This window comes from Cotesia glomerata, linkage group LG6 (genome assembly GCF_020080835.1).
Source record: "Cotesia glomerata isolate CgM1 linkage group LG6, MPM_Cglom_v2.3, whole genome shotgun sequence".
In the NCBI taxonomy this organism is placed as follows: domain Eukaryota; kingdom Metazoa; phylum Arthropoda; class Insecta; order Hymenoptera; family Braconidae; genus Cotesia; species Cotesia glomerata.
The window spans coordinates 4609475-4625949 of record NC_058163.1 but is presented as its reverse complement, the minus strand read 5'-3'; the positions used below and the strand labels follow the sequence as shown (position 1 = coordinate 4625949).

At 32.0% G+C, this 16475-nt stretch overlaps 1 protein-coding gene and 1 long non-coding RNA gene across 4 annotated transcripts in view; one reads left to right on the top strand and one right to left on the bottom strand.

The window, feature by feature from the left end:
* LOC123267636 overlaps positions 1-16475 on the top strand; it is a 302887-nt gene that overhangs the window by 30846 nt on the left and 255566 nt on the right. For all 3 annotated transcript variants that reach the window (XM_044732362.1, XM_044732361.1, XM_044732365.1), the window contains exon 3: positions 1939-2013. In XM_044732362.1, the coding sequence (XP_044588297.1) occupies positions 2011-2013 (3 nt within the window). In that variant the 5' untranslated portion in view covers positions 1939-2010. The remainder of the gene's footprint in view (positions 1-1938; positions 2014-16475) is intronic.
* The window catches only part of LOC123267676, a 51547-nt gene that overhangs the window by 27426 nt on the left and 7646 nt on the right, over positions 1-16475 (bottom strand). The gene's annotated exons all lie outside the window — the stretch shown is intronic.

Below are 16475 nucleotides of genomic sequence, written 5' to 3'. Positions count from 1 at the left end.
CTATAGTACAATCCTAATCGAAGCTTTATAAGCAACCCTATTAGATCTCTAGCAACTTTGTTGATGCTGTAAAACTAATCATTTAGCGGAAACAAAGTTATTCCTATCAAAACAATCAAATCTAGTTTCATTGATGTCTCAGAATCATACTGAAGCCTTAGAAACTCGCCTTATTGGCTCACTTAATTCAATCGCAGACCCAAGAGACAACGATTAAATTACAATACCATCAAACATGGAAAAACTGGTCTTCTGAAAACCTAAAGGATAATTTGGTGGACAATCATAATTGGTCAGGTGGTCGTTTGCGGCGAATAGAAACAAGTAGAAAGAAGAAAGACAGTAACGACGGAAGATAGCAGATACCAGAGAGCACGTGGGGGAGAGTTAGTCAAATATATAGAAAGGGAGGGCGTGGAGATCGGAGGGTTGTCTCGGTTCAGACGGCGGGTGGACAGAGCATTTACATCATTTAATTTATGACCCTCTCTGCCAGCGACTAAAGCACACCCATACAGCCCTCTATAAAGGAACGAACACACACATTCTCTCCTTCCTGGTATTAGTATCTGCGAGAGTGTACTTGTGTATTTATTCTATATCTCCTGGTTGTAGCAGGACTAGCTAGAACTGGGTACTGATGTGCCGCACGAATAAATTTGCATATGCATGTTACTGAATGCGGATGCGCCACGAGGCAAAGACCCGCTGGTAGTGGATGGGCATGGGCGGTGGTTGCCTCGACAAAACGTGTACTAACTTGGAGCTTCATCTATGCTCTGTACTCTATATGCTAACACATTATATACTCAGCGATGGTTGATGCATCTTTTACCAAAAACCCACTGTCCATCTCTATCTCGATCTTCTTCTGCTTTAGTGAGCCATTGTGGATCCCTAGCACACTCACTCGCTCACTCACACCTCGACCTTGGTGGCTGGCAGACCGCCAATTAGGTCTCAGACGATTTTATTAACCGTACGCGACAACGCGACATCATCACTGCCTACCTTCTTTACACAAACTTTTAATATACAGACTAATTTTAATGTAAGGTTATGAAATTACAAATAAATTACCGAGGAAGATGACAATATTTATGGGTTTAAGTCTCCATTTAAGATACCGTCCAAGCTTATTCAAACACAAACATTTGCGTCTTGCTGTTGGATTTCCAGAGTGTCTCAAGGATTAGCCTGCTGGAAACTCGTCGAAAGGCTGCACAGTCACTCGAAGCTCATTGGGCTTCCTGCAGAACTACTCTAGTATCTTTCTGTTGATATAGCGTATGACCTGTAACGTGAAAACGGGGTATTTGGTGTTGAGATTACCGGAACTGAAAGTTTGATTGGCTGAGTTAAGGTATCAAGTTTTGGGAGAGCTCTAAAGTTAACTTGCTCTAATTCTGATGGCGTATTCGATGGGATTCCATGCTGCCAATAATGTCCTTTGCACCATCTTAGCGCCATCGTCTGGAAGATTCTAAGACGGGTTGTTTTAATATAAATGTACACTGCAACCCTGTGAGTCATCGCTCATCACCTTGACGTGGGTATTACATTACTCTTACATATTTTATGCTGACATTAAACAACAAATCGATCTTTTCACGTCTTTTATATGTTTAATGTAATAGTAAAGAGCGAAAAGTGTGGGAGTTTTGTCACTTCCATAGAAATGAGCTCTGCTATAGAGTACAGTATAAAACAGAGAGTGCACTGTAGAAAAGCTATAAACCAACGACGTAACGCTCCGGTGTCATGATCCGCGGAAAAATAACACAAACCAAGTCGTAACATTTTATGGCTGTCAGCTCCTCGATATTTCGAATAAAAAACCAGAATGGTGGTGCGTCCCTGCAAATCACTTTTTTAATTGCTAATTTATCATTCTTCAGTCTCATTGTCTTTACTCATTACGGCTATTCTGTATTGCAGAACCACAATCAATAGACGATCACCTGACGACAATGGATACTGTGGAAGTCTTCCCAGCGCTACACGTCGACGATGGTAAGTCCTGTCTTTTAGCCTAATCTCCACTGACTTTGTCTCGAACGTTTTAGCTAACGTTTTCTTGGTATTCTTTTCGTAATTCACCGACTCGTCATAATCGCACTTTCGGGACATTTCTTTCAGAGCTCGTACGAGGGTTTGTTGGAAATGAACTCAGACCTCCATCTGTATCCGACGGATTATGCCGTCTCTTATTCCGGAAACCCTTCAGTCAACAAAATGGTTGAGTGAAGAAATACCAATTACCTGTCGCAAATTCTTATATCTTGTCGTTAGAGACTTATTTGGAACGTCTGGGGAGAAAAAACATTGAAATTTTCTCCATTTTTAATAAATTATGTGTTATACTGAAAAAAAAGTTTTAATTCCTATCAGATTACAAGTATTTTTACAGAAAAATCTAGATTATTATTGTACACGGAAAAAATTTTTTTGGTAAAATTTACGATACAACTATTGTAAAGCTGGACTATACTTTCATTACTATTAATTGTCAAATATTTTAGAAGAAAATTTACTATTTATTTGCGAAATTTTACAACTTATTATCGTAATTTCACCAAATAATTATTGTATTAAATTTGATTAGAAAAAATACGATATTACTATTGTAAAAAGTGAGACATTAAAATTTCCATTGCTGCCTCTGTATCTCTTCAATAGAAGTATAACAAATTTTACAATAGTTGAATTAGAATGTTTTTCAATTAGTGTGAGTGATGGCTGTGCACAGCGCTAGACTCTGAGTTTATGTAAATGCTGAATGACATCAATAGCAGTTTACCTCGGATAGCGTAAAGGGAGAGTCTCTTGCTACCAACTAAGAGTTCTGAGTTCGATTCCCGGATAGGACGAAAATTCCTCATTCTTTGTTTGGTTACTGCAATGGTACCAATTAGTCCAACCTCCTATCTCTCTCCCTCCTTAAAATTTCTTTTAAAAAAACCGACTGTCAACTTTTACAATATTTGGATTGTAAAGTTTACTAACACATCTTGTATAATTTGCTCTATAGTATTCGACTTTTTAAGTCTCTTGCTAGTCTTGTTTGTTGGATAAAATTTACAATAGTAGATCGTAAAAATTAATGAATGAGAAGTATAGTCCACCGTTATTATTTTATTTAATAAAAATTACGATAGGAAAATAGTTCAAATTCCTTCAGTTTTCTTTGTGAAGAAGAAAACTGGAATAATACTTACAAAAATATCAAATTTTATAGCCAAGACTTACTCCATGCTATTAATACCACACTAAAAGTAATAGTAAAACCATAATTTTCCTCAATTTTACCTTCTGGAATTGTCTTAAGTTGATTAATAAAGAAATAAAATCGAGAGTGATTGTCTGAAGATATATTTATGTAATTTGTCGTGAGATTCCTTTATTTTACTTTAGGTATTAGAATTGAACATGCGCGCGCAAGCGCGCATCTGAATATAAAGTTTCTATATATTTTCATGCTTATGATTTATGATATATTTGACCAATCACATTACGAATAAATTGGCTTCACATATATCTCATCTCAATTTTATGATGGGATTTTAGTGTGAGTGAAAGCAAGTTCTAAAAGAGTAAAAATAGGTATTGCTGTAGGGATTAAACTTTGATATTTTCTCCGTCAGAATACCATTTTCTTTACTAGAGAAAAAAATTTAGGAGAAAGGATATTTTTTTCTAGAGTAGAAGCTAATTCTTCCATCGGCAAATGATTTTTATTTATTTCTGCAAAAAAGATGGAAGTATCCTAAGGAAATTTCTTATACTTATCAGAATAGCAGAATAATTCATCGAAAGTATGTCCGTAAATTTGGGCATGATGTAAAAGCTTTTGATATATTTCCGAGCTGTGTACAAAATATATTATAGGGATGATATAAGAATGGAATAAGCGTGAAAAGAGTAAAGAGCGAAGAGTTTGCTTTGTGAGCGTTGACAATAACGCGTGGGGGGCTGTTATGTAACGAAGGGATGGCATTGAAGTGATATTTGAATCACATCCATAGCTAGCACAATGCCGCGTATGGTTTATTATTTTTCTGGAAAACCAACACTTTCCATGATGTTATCGAATACTAAAATACTTGGCACTTGCTCGGTAAACGCTTATAAATCTACTTGGCAGTCCTCCAAAAATCGAATGCCATAAATATTACCACAAATAAATAATACAAATGTTTTATTGTTGTTGTTTATTTATATCCCGGTAATTATTTAAGTAATTCATTTAAAGCTTGTGTTACATTATCGACGATGTTGTTCTAAGATTGTCCCATCGCCAGATGACTATCAGTTTAATCTCCTAAGTAGGGAATAGAAAATATAGATGAGCGGGGACTGAGAAAAATCGTAGTGCTTTGGAGGGTGGAAGGTGGGGGGCGCCAGGAGGGAATAAGGGGCTTCTTTCTTGGTCTATGTATAGATATATAGATACAGATCTGAAGCAGCGTATAAGGTTGAAGAAGCGAGTGTACCGGTCTGAAAGCGAGGCGGAGACACTTAAAGGATTTACGGGTCTAAGAACTCGGTAGCGAAAGCGCGGCGAAACTAAGTGCGCGCCCGAAAAGAGACCGAAGCGGAGTGAAAAAGGAGGAACAAGGATTGTAAGGAAAAAAAAAAAAAAAAAATATGGTGAAAAAGGAGGCTAAAAGATAAAGAACTAGAAAGAAATAAATAAAACAAAATGCTGGAGAAAGGGAAAAGGAAAAGGAAAAGGTTCATAGCTGGAAACATTAACCCGGTGGTTCTTGAATCTACCGACGGAATCCGTTAAACCGTTGGTTTGTCGATCGTCTGACCCGATTCTCGCACAAAAACGGCCGACTGTTTTCTTTATTTTGAAACGTAGAAGAAAAACTCCCTGCACCCTTTCGTTTCTTACCAACCTCATCAATAATTGGAGATTTTTCGTAAATGCAGACCACGGGAATTCGTGGTTACAAGGAAAAAAATTTGAGAAAAATTATCGGACGATTATAATCTAGGATATTTCTTTTATTCATTAGGAACAGCGATACTTTTTAAAGGTTATAGAAGTTAAATTTACTGGACGAAAAATGGAAAAATTTAATGCAGATTACCACACACAAAATTATCTATATTATTAAGAGAATAAGCAAAACTAGGGATGAAACAAAACGATTTCAGACCAGTGAAGTTGCCTGCCCGAGCGAAGCGAGGGCTGGCATCACTCGGCCCGAAATCGTGTTTCATCCCGCGTCACACATTATATTTTTCATATAAGTTGCATTAAAAATGCTAGTTTCAATGTCTGGAGCCAACCAGAACTAGATAGTTTCAGACGAACAGCGAAAATACTATTTTATTATGAAACTTATAATAAAATAGAAAGTAATAGTTCATTTTTTACCAAACATTATTCGTAAATTGACAAGTTTTCTTTTATCATTCTTATTTATGCTTAGTAACAGAATTATAATATGTCAGTACAGTTAACGGTTAGAATGACAATTATAAAGGTATAAAATAAACAAACAATTGATAGGATTGAAAATAAAGCTGCAACTTCACCTCGCGGACAGAAAATCGTCATTTTCTGTCCGCCGGGAAGAAATAATTGATATCTGCCCGGCACAGTCGCATTGGTCTGAAATTGTCTAGTTTCGGTTGGCTCAACAGGCATTGAAACTCACATTTTCAATGCAGGTTATATGAAAAATGGGTTTTTATGGTTAAATTTGATATTCTTAGAAAAGTCTTGACCTGGAGTTGTGCCTTTTCATGGGTTCATATCATTCTCACCGATAGTCAATTTATGATGATAAGTATTTAGGCTGCATTCAAAAATGCTCTATTTCTAGATACGTAATTAAGGAATGACCTTGTATTTTGTGAACTATTGACATTTTTAAATATCTAAGCTCATCCCGATGTTACACTCATCAAGACCTTTCATTTAAGTACCCACATCATTTTTTCATATATTTATATATATTATATATATGTATATATATGTATATATGAAAAATATATGAAAATGCATGTGGGTACTCAAATGAAAGCTCTTGATGAGTGTAACATCGGGATGAGCTTACATCTTTAAAAATATCAATAATTAAGGAATGACCTTGTATATTGTGAACTATTGACATTTTTAAACATATAAGTTCATCCTGATGTTACACTCATCAAAACCTTTCATTTAAGTACCCACATCATTTTTTCATATATTTATATATATTATACATATGTATATATGAAAAATTTATCAAAATGCATGTGGGTACTCAAATGAAAGCTCTTGATGAGTGTAACATCGGGATGGGTTTATATCTTTAAAAACTTCAACGGTTAAAAAAATACAGTGCAATTCAACGAAAATCATCATTTAATAAAACAAAATTTTATTTATTTATAATTCACACGTCACATAGTGACAGCAAAGATGCTAGTTATTATTAATTTTATGTTTTATATTTTGGAAAAGATTTTAGTTTTATAAGATTGATTATTTCATTAATTTTTTAGATTTAATTTATTTTTTAAGGTTATTTCACTTGAAAATATATATAAAATAATAGCTAATAGGAAAAAAACGAATGTCATTAAAGTACATTTTTACAAATAGTATTTAACTAATTGGATAAAATTTAACTATAATGATAATTGCATAAAAGTTTGGTTAGAATTCATTGTAATTGAACAATAACTGATCATTGAAAAAAAATTTTTGATCGGAGCAATTTTTTCAAAGATATGACCAATTCAGCATTCGTTTAAATTCAAAAATTTGGTCCTTTATTATAGTTTCAATTTCATGTTTTTTGAAAATAACTCAAAAACTATCAACTTTAGAAAGAAATGGCAAGAGACTTTCGCTACAACATCTGTTTGAAAAATTTTTTGATCAAAGCAATAATTCAAAAGATATTATCAATAGAATATTGAAGTAAATTCAAAAATTGAGTCCATCATTTTCCTTTCAATTTCATGTTTTTTCGAAATAACTCAAAAACTACAAATTTCACCAAAATGTGTAATTTTTTATACAGCTTATAAGTCGAGAGCGATTGCAACGCCGCCTCAAAGACGGTGGATAATTCCGGTACTTAGATTAATTTTTACTGTCAAAGCCGGCTAATTTTTTATTATTTTTAGTGAAAACATTTGATTATTTTGTAATTTTTTTTAAAAATAATTATTAATCTTAAGCTTTCACGTTTATCATTTTTAATTCTAATAATAATTAAAAATTTCTGGCAATTTTATATATTTTTATCATTCTATGTGTGAATTACGATTAAAATAATTGTATTTAGATCCGGATTCTTACGGTAAATCTTAAAGAAAATATCTTCTTGGGTATTTTAAAGGCAGTGATAAATTCAGTAAAGTGATTTTCCGAGGATGGAAGAATAAAAATGTTAACGGTATAATTGTATTTGAAAGTTATTTCTTACACACGTGTACTAGGATGTTGAGTTAGTCGTTAATGGAGGTAGAGGCAGCGTCCTAGGACTGCCGTTTTGAGCCCATGAGCTTTCGTAGTTATTGTAATATAGGTCAACGTTTGTACAGCCGGTTTAAGCTGGATTTACTGAAGAGCTTTCGCCGTGCGATGCCAACCAGAGCAAACTAGGACGGCAAATAAATTTTTTACTTTCGTCTTCTCTTACTTTTTCCTACTTGACTCCCTTAACTCCCTCGTTTTCTTTCATCCGCCCTAAAACTAACAAATACACGACACGAGTGCTCTCAGTCAGTCAAGCCCTTATCCGCACGCTCTTTAAAATTAATAATTGACGGAGAGTTAACTTGTATACGGATTCATATTCTGGATTGGTAGAGGGCAAATTGTAATATCCGTTAGAAACTTTCTAATATGCCTATATAGAATTTTTTCATCAAAATTAGTGTTGAGAGTTTCCGACAGATGGCGCATGGTTGCTCAATCTTCTCTTTACAAAAGAGTTTACTATGAAAGGATAACTTAAGAAACAAAAGTCCTCATTATTGATACTATAAGAGAAATTATGAATATTTGAATTTTTTTATCGTGTTTCAAATCAATATTGTCAAATTTTTTTTATAGGACACCTTAATCATTGTTTTGACTAATTAACTTTAATAGCAATAAATTTAATAATTATTATATCAACTTAAAACCAACAGGTCGAATGTATGTATTATTGACAGCGCAAAAAATTCAAAGAGCCGATAACTGACATACTATTGACCCTATTATAGACAGATCTTTTATTACAGTTAAATTTATATTAACAATAATCATTTTTACTAACTAACGCAAAACTATCAATAATTTTTATTATTTTAAAATTCGTTTAAGACCTACACGGAAAAAATGAAACCCGACTGGTTCGTTTTCGGCACCAGACTCAGTCGTGTGCAAGAAAAAATGGAAGAAAAATTAGTTTACACCAGACTGAGTCGTGTGCGCACCCAAATGAGTCTAGTGCAGCACATGACTGAGTCCGGTCGGGTTTCATTTTTTCCGTGTAGCTTTTCTATATTTTTTACCAGGTTTATTTTAGCAATTTTTTCTAGTCTCAAATACTTTGATTCTTATAAAATTACATGACAGTATGTAAACATTAATACGTTGATATGTATGTTAAGGGGGTTGGGTTACCTTACATTATGGCCTATGTCGTTAGTTGACTCAAGATAAGTTTTGTGTCCCCATCATTGACATCCGACATTTTAAAATTAATTTTAACTTGATAAAGTATAAATAAATGATTATATGGTTATTTAGACTATAAATAATCTAAAATAATTTTAAACAATGCAATTACGTAAAAAAAAAAAAACATTGAGATATCTGGATTTTAAAAAAGTTTGGAAAATCCAAAAGTGCACGACTCATAATGCTCATTTAATTATGAAATATAAAAAAAAAAAAAAAAAAACTTAAGTCGTTCAAAATTAATTGCTGAAAAAACAGCTGTAGTAGGAAGGTACTGCACAAGCGCCCCTGGTGGAATAAAATGTACATAATATCTATAGATATAGATATATCACCATCCATGTTAATTTTACATGGATATATATAGATATACAGTCTTGTAGTTTTCGTTTTTTATTAATTGTAATTAAACGACACTGAATTAATTAACCATTCGCATTCAGTGACCTACAATCGTCGATTAGAATTTAAAAAAAAAAAAATTTAACTCAAATAATTGATTTTTTCACAAGTTACAGTGTTTCCGGGGTTTCATACATGAGGGACAGGAAAATTTTTTGACCTATTATGATGTTTTTTTCCGTTTCTGTTGCAGTAAATGAATTTTTAGAAAGTATGGAATTAATCTCCATTAAATTATCTCGACAATAGTATGCAAAATATCTTGATTCCGTGAACTAACAAGGTTATAATACTAAAAATAGTTGCTAAAATGAGGCGAAAAAAATTTTTCGATCGTAAAGCACTCTCTGATGCTTCGCATCATGAGTCGTGCAATAAGGTCTTTCTCAACAATATTGTTAAGAAATTACAAACGTATAAGCAGTTTTGGTCTACTTGAAAAAATGAAATCTTTTTGCGGTAAATAGTTTAGACCTTGGAATTAAATTTTACTGTTTTTTAATTTTAAAAATATGTAAAATTGTCATAAAATATCAACAATAGTGGTTATTAACAGATTTTAATAATGAAATAATAAAATTAAATAGAGTGTCAATAGCGGGGGCCCTGTCAATAATAGAGACTTTTACCTTACATCAAGACACATTAAAAATGTTTTTCCTGGAAACAATATTTGTAATGGCTCGAAGCGAAATTGGAATCTATTATTATCTTGATGCCTTGACGATTATGGCTGGATTGTTGAACATGAGTTCTACCGGAATGTTCGGAGTGGTGCTTCCAGGAGAGTTGGATATCCAGTAGGGACCGGAATGGCGTAACATTGCCTAACCTCTTCAAGTAGATACGTCCGTTCACGAGTAGACTGTAAATCTCTTGGAGAGTCCCACAAAGTGCAAACTCCATTCCGAATGCTCTATCTACCATCGATCTGCCGAAACTTTCTGCTTCGATCTTGCTAAGCACCCACCCTCTCACTTCTCTTCTTCTTCCTTGCCTGCCTGAGGTGAAAAACTAACTCTTGGACCTTTTGGGTTTTATTCAAATCATAAATTGATCAGAGTCTTTCTCTGATACTGTGGAGGTGAATTTATCTTGGTGAAAAGCAACCAAAGCCAAAGAAAAAAACATTAGTACAATTTACATTCCAATTAAAACGGTTTTCCCTCGCGCCTGCTAGTCCCAGTAATAAAATTGTGGAAACAGAACGCCACCACATAATGAGTAATTTACATAAGCCGCTTCGATGATTCAAGTTTAATAACCGGGCTGCCTCGCGTAAACAAACTTTTTAATATCCCTCCGGGCTCAAAGCTTCGTATGAGCTTCGTTAATTATCATGTTTCTCTTTTTTAAATGGACGGCTCATGATTGAAGCTCAAAATTATTATTATTTGAGTATGGATTCTAGAATTGTTCAATTTTTAAGGGAATTATTTTCTCATTATCATTTTCATTCAAAAAATAAAAATAAAGATCATAAGAATAGATTAAAAAAAAAAAAATAAGGTAAAGACTTCAAATATTGAACAATTTATATAAAAAGAACATGAATACATTATTTGTAAAGTTATTGAAAGAGTTTATCAGCTGGAACGAGCATTTTCCTTTTTTTAAAGTTTTAATTTACAAACTATAATATTTTTTTTTTTTAAATACATAATAATTAACATTTAAATGTAATAATTAACATTACAGATGATTGCTATTAATATTGAACTTTACTTAATAAATACTGACCGCCTACATTGTAAATAATGATCAGTAGTATTTTTTATAAAAAATTTAATTGAATTTTTTATTCGTATCTTAAAAAAAATATTAAAAATTTTTAATTTATAGAATTAAATATAATTATTAATTAAATCCAAAGTTTTATAGAAAATTTTATTAAAAAATTCAATTTTAAATCAATTTTTCGAATTTATTTTTAAAAAAATTTTTCACTGATTCTAAAGAATTACAAATTTTTCGCTAATATTAAAAATTATAATTATAATTATAATTATAAAGAGTAAAGGCTCTAAATGTTGACCAATTTAGATAAAATGGACATAAATACATTATTTGTAAATTTATTGGAAGAGTTCATCAGCTGAAACGAGTGTCTTTCTTTTTTTGAAGTTTTAATTTACAAACTAAAATACTTTTGTTTATAAAATACATATAAATAAACATTTAATTGTAATAATTAATGTTACAGCCGATTGCTACGAATATTGACCATTACTTACTAAATATTGACTTCATATGTTCCAAATACTGACCAGTAGTATTATGCTTACTAAATTTGTAAATAACTTTTATTTTAAATCCATAATAGTTTGGACAATAGCTAATCTATTTACCGACATGTTAATAACTTCAGTATCATTGTTAGTTATTCTGTATTCTGATACAATATTATCTTCAGTACTCATATTTGAATCAATGGCCGAAGCAACACTAATATTAGGTACATTGGATAATTTACAACACCAATTTTTGACCAGCGTATTATTTCAATTATTAACATGCATTTTTAAAAAAAAATAATTGATAATTAATCTTCGATATTAAATTGTTTTGTCACATACTTATTTATTGATTATGAAGTATTTAATTTTATATAAATTGATGATATATGTACTCAGTAAACACGGCAAGGTTAAATTCTAATAACTAATTTCCACAAATTTCTGACATTTGTACACAAACTTGTTTTTTTATCATAACAACTGCATATATTTATGTGGATGCGCGAATTTTTATTTAAAGTATAATTAAAAATTGATAATTACATACTGAACATAAAATTAAATTACTAGATTTTTAAAAATCAAGTTTTTATGCTGCCTGATCAATATTTGGTTTTTATATCTTAATTTAAAAATTAAAAATTTTCTAAAAAACTTGCATTGACAGTATAAACATGAATAGTTTCTGAATTCACTGTAAGATGGCGTTGCGCAACCAGATATAATACTACGTCACTCTCCCGCTAAAATTCAAATTCAAATAATTTTTAATTTTAAAATTACTGCATATATTTATGTGGATCCGCAAATTTCTATTTAAAGTATAATTAAAAATTGATAATTACATACTGAATATAAAATTAAATTACTAGATTTTTTAAAATCAAGTTGTTCTGCTGCTTGGTCAATATTTAGTTTCTTTACTTTATTGTAAAAACTTTCCACTATTATTTTTGATTAATAAAGATGGAGAAAATAATGACAGTGATAATTGTAGAAAAGAAAAAGAAACCGATAATTGTATGAAAAGCTGAGTGCAAAAGAGGAAGCAGATGAAGATGATGATGGTTTTAAGTTAAAAGACGAAATAAATTAACGGCTTACACATTTCAGCCCTTAATTTCTAGAGCTGTTTAGACTTAGCTCTCAGCCAAAGCGAGCCGAAGTCAGAGAGTCAGAGAGTCAGAGTGCGTGGCCCAAATAGAGAGGGTGAAAAAAGGCATGCACTCTGGCAACTGGCAACGTCTCTTGACGTCGCTGGTGAAAACCACCTGAGAGTCTAACTCGGTTGCTCACTACGACCACCTTTGCAGTTATTTATGTCCATGTGAGTGTATAGAACCCACACGAGTGTACGCTGTGCAAAAGTTCGTCTCGTAAATTTCTGGCCGAGAGCCGTGGAAAATAATTCAGTGCTTTATGACGTATACGACGGGCTTGCTCGAGGCTAGTAAAAGTATTTTCATGCGAGATATTCGTTGGGTAAGTAAACTAGATGATTTTTATCTCCTACAAGTACAATGTTACTCTAATAATAACAACAATAATAATAGTAGTAATAATAATTATAATAATGGACTGAAAAACTTTTCCACTCCCGGTAATCGTCGGATTTTAGGTCACCAATTTTCTTATTAATTTGCACAACTCCTAGTGAAGCGAGACAATTTCTCTTTGAAAAAATTTGAAAATTTATCAAATAGCTCAAAAATATGAGAATTGTTTCAGAGAGCATTTTACAGAATATTTATATAAACTGCGACCTTTTGAACGCGTCGTTTGATTTTGATCTTCTTGACGGCATTCGACGTAGTTTTTTAATCCCAAAAAGTGTATACATGGTTTTAGAGAGATTGGTTGGTTAATACGAAAAGTATTTTTTGACATATCAACCGCGAAAGTTGGATTTTCAAGCAACACACAAAGGGCGCAAAGAATACTATTTCTGGCAATCTACAGTTTAGTTAATTTACCTCACACTAGTATGGAAAAGTAACTTCTCTCTCTTTATCTGTCTCTACATTTCTGCACGACTACGCTAAAATACGTTATAGATGAGCCGAATTATTTTTTGATTTGACAAACGTCCACTGGGTGAAGTAAAAATCGCAAAAAGAATCTTATCGACAGTTGAATCTTGTAAACAACTTCAACATATACGTGCGTTTAATCCATCGCTATTTAATCTCGTGTGACATAATTTTTGTGCCTTTTAATAAAATAAACAGTAATTGAACATTCTTGATTGTTCTCTCAAATCAAACTTCCGTAATTGATATGACAAAAAATTATGTTCGATACTTTGTGCTCAAAAATAAGGACCCTGATAAACTTGAAGTCAAGGCATACGTTTGAAGCTATGGATACATTCTCATCAAGACCTCGTACTATATTCGGACTCGCTACGCTCGTCCGGATAAATACCTCGGTCTTCATAATAATGCGCCCATAGCCTCAAACTTGTGACGTCACTTCAAGCCGTCAAAATCCCTACCTTTGCGCGTATGTATCGAAAATAACTATTAATAAAAAATTGTGTAGATAAATACAAATATGTATCAAAAGTTATTATATACGGAAAAAAATTTCTGGGAAAATTTACAATGCAACTATTGTGAATCTGGACTATATTTTCATTACTATTAATTGTCAAATATTTTAGAAGAAAATTTCCTATTTATTCACGAAATTTTACAACTTACTATCGTAATTTCACCAAATAATTATTGTATTAACTTCGATTAGAAAAAATACGATGTTACTATTGTAAAAAGTAAGAGATTAAAATTTCCAGTGCTGCCTTTGTATCTTTCCAATAGAAGTATAACAAATTTTACAATAGTTGAATTCGAATGTTTTTTAATTAGTGTGAGTGATGGCCGTGCACAGCTGTTTTGACTCGCGATTAGTTTATCGCGAGTAATTTATGCGGTTACGTATAAAATTAATAATTATATTTTATACCGAATAATTAATTGAGTTTGTTTGTGAATTAAATATTTAATTCACAAGGTATGTGGGCAATTTTACAATTAGATTGCGCCAAGGAAAAAAACCAATGAGGTTCAATTTAACTTCAATTTATTTTAAAGCAAAGAAATGTGACTGTGCGCTACAAGGTGTGTGAGAATAACTAACTTAGAGAAAATAAAAAAATTGTTACAAGGAGAGTAAGAACTAGGCGTTACAATTACAAGCAGGAAAAATTAGGAGTAGGAATATTTGGCAACGAATAGTTGACCAGGAAGTAATTTGGAGGCGGGATAATTGCAAGCTATGCAGTTTGGAAAAATAAGCAGGAAAGGGAATACGGATGTTATGGTTTTTACCTGGATGGGCGATAGATTTACAATATATTTCTAAACGTAGTTGGCAATTAAAAGATTAAAAATACAAAATTTACTAAAAGTAAAAACCCAGAGTAATATAACCCAGGTATCAAATTTATGACCATAAGCAGATTAAAAACTATTTAGAAAAATACCCCAAAAATTACCATTAAAAATTCATTTTCTATTCTAAAGCTAGAAAATAACTAAAATATAAAAAAAGCAAAAAAATTGTCTAGACTGCTATTGCAATACATAGGCTGGGAAATTTACACTCATATATAAAGTTGAACAACTGAATGAACCTTTTTCTAGATAACATAAAATACTTTAGAATACGGGTTTGAATTTAAAATAAAATATATTATTTATATTATTTACTAATTTAAATAATAATTTTTGACTATACAATAAAAAATATAAAATTATTTAATTAATTTAAATTTTTCTAATAAAACTAATCGTACGACGGAACAACAGCGCTAGACTCCGAGTTTATGTAAATGCTGAAGGATATCAATAGTAGTTTACCTCGGATAGCGTAGAGGGAGAGTCTCTGGCTACCAACTAAGAGTTCAGGGTTCGATTCCCGGATAGGTAGAAACTTCCGAATTCTTTTTTCGGTTACTGCAAAGGTACCAATTAGTCCAACTTCCTATCTGTCTCCCTCCCTAAAATTTCTTTTAAAAAAACCGACTGTCAATTTTTACAATAGTTGAATAGTAAAGTTAACTAACACATCTTGTATAATTTGCTCTATAGTATTTGACTTTTTAAATCTCTTGCTAGTCCTGTTGGATACAATTTACAATAGTAGATCGTAAAAATTAATGAATAAGAAGTTTAGTCCACCGTTACTATTTTATTTAATAAAAAATACGATAGTAAAATATTAAAAATTCCTTCAATTTTCTTTCCGTGTATTTTAAACGGCACTAATGAATAAGTCTTATTTTCTCATTATATATAATATGCCATTCGCTAAAAAATAATTATAGTAATAAAACAAAGAATAAATGAAACTGATGAAAGTTTTTTTTATCAAATCCATAATTTAGGTCCCTCGGAAAAGCTGGTAGCTGTCGATTAAATGGCTTATTCGCGTACACGCCGATATATTTCGACCGCTCCGGAATATACGTGACTCGAATCCTAGCGAGTCCATTGATTTCACTGACACTACGACAATAAGACTAGCCAGTGAATTACGACTGGCTTTGATACTCGTATTCATACCAGAAATTATTTTAAAACGACCAATTTTTATTTCTTTTTATTTTATTTTTTCTGTTCTGCTCCTTCAGAGCTCCCTTTAGAGCACGACGAATTTAGTATCGTGAATAAGTGTCTCGGTTGAAAAATGGCATCAGAGATTCTCACCTAAATTTACGTGTAGCTTGCATAAGAAAATGCATAAAACCTACGGAAAAGCTCAAGACATGGTAGTGTCGTTGCAGAGCATGAATGATACATGAACGGTTTATTCAGCTCTCGGACCTCCAAGCTCCGGCTCTAAACTTAACATCTCTATATAATACTAAGTTGTCGGTGGTGTTTTACCATTAAACGCTCCACGACTAACTTTACTTTTTTGGTATTACTAAATTCAAACTTTGAATTTAATGTCTACAGTTGTTTTATTTTAGAAATATTCATTTTCTGCTAAATAATCTTTACCGCTTAATTTTTTTTCCGTTTAATTAGAAGTTTAAATCATGAGCTTTTGAGTCCTTACTTGGAAAATTGTCATTCTTATTATTTTCTAAAAAAAGAAATATAATTATTTTCCGTTCGTATTTTGCCATGGCTGCTACTAAAGTC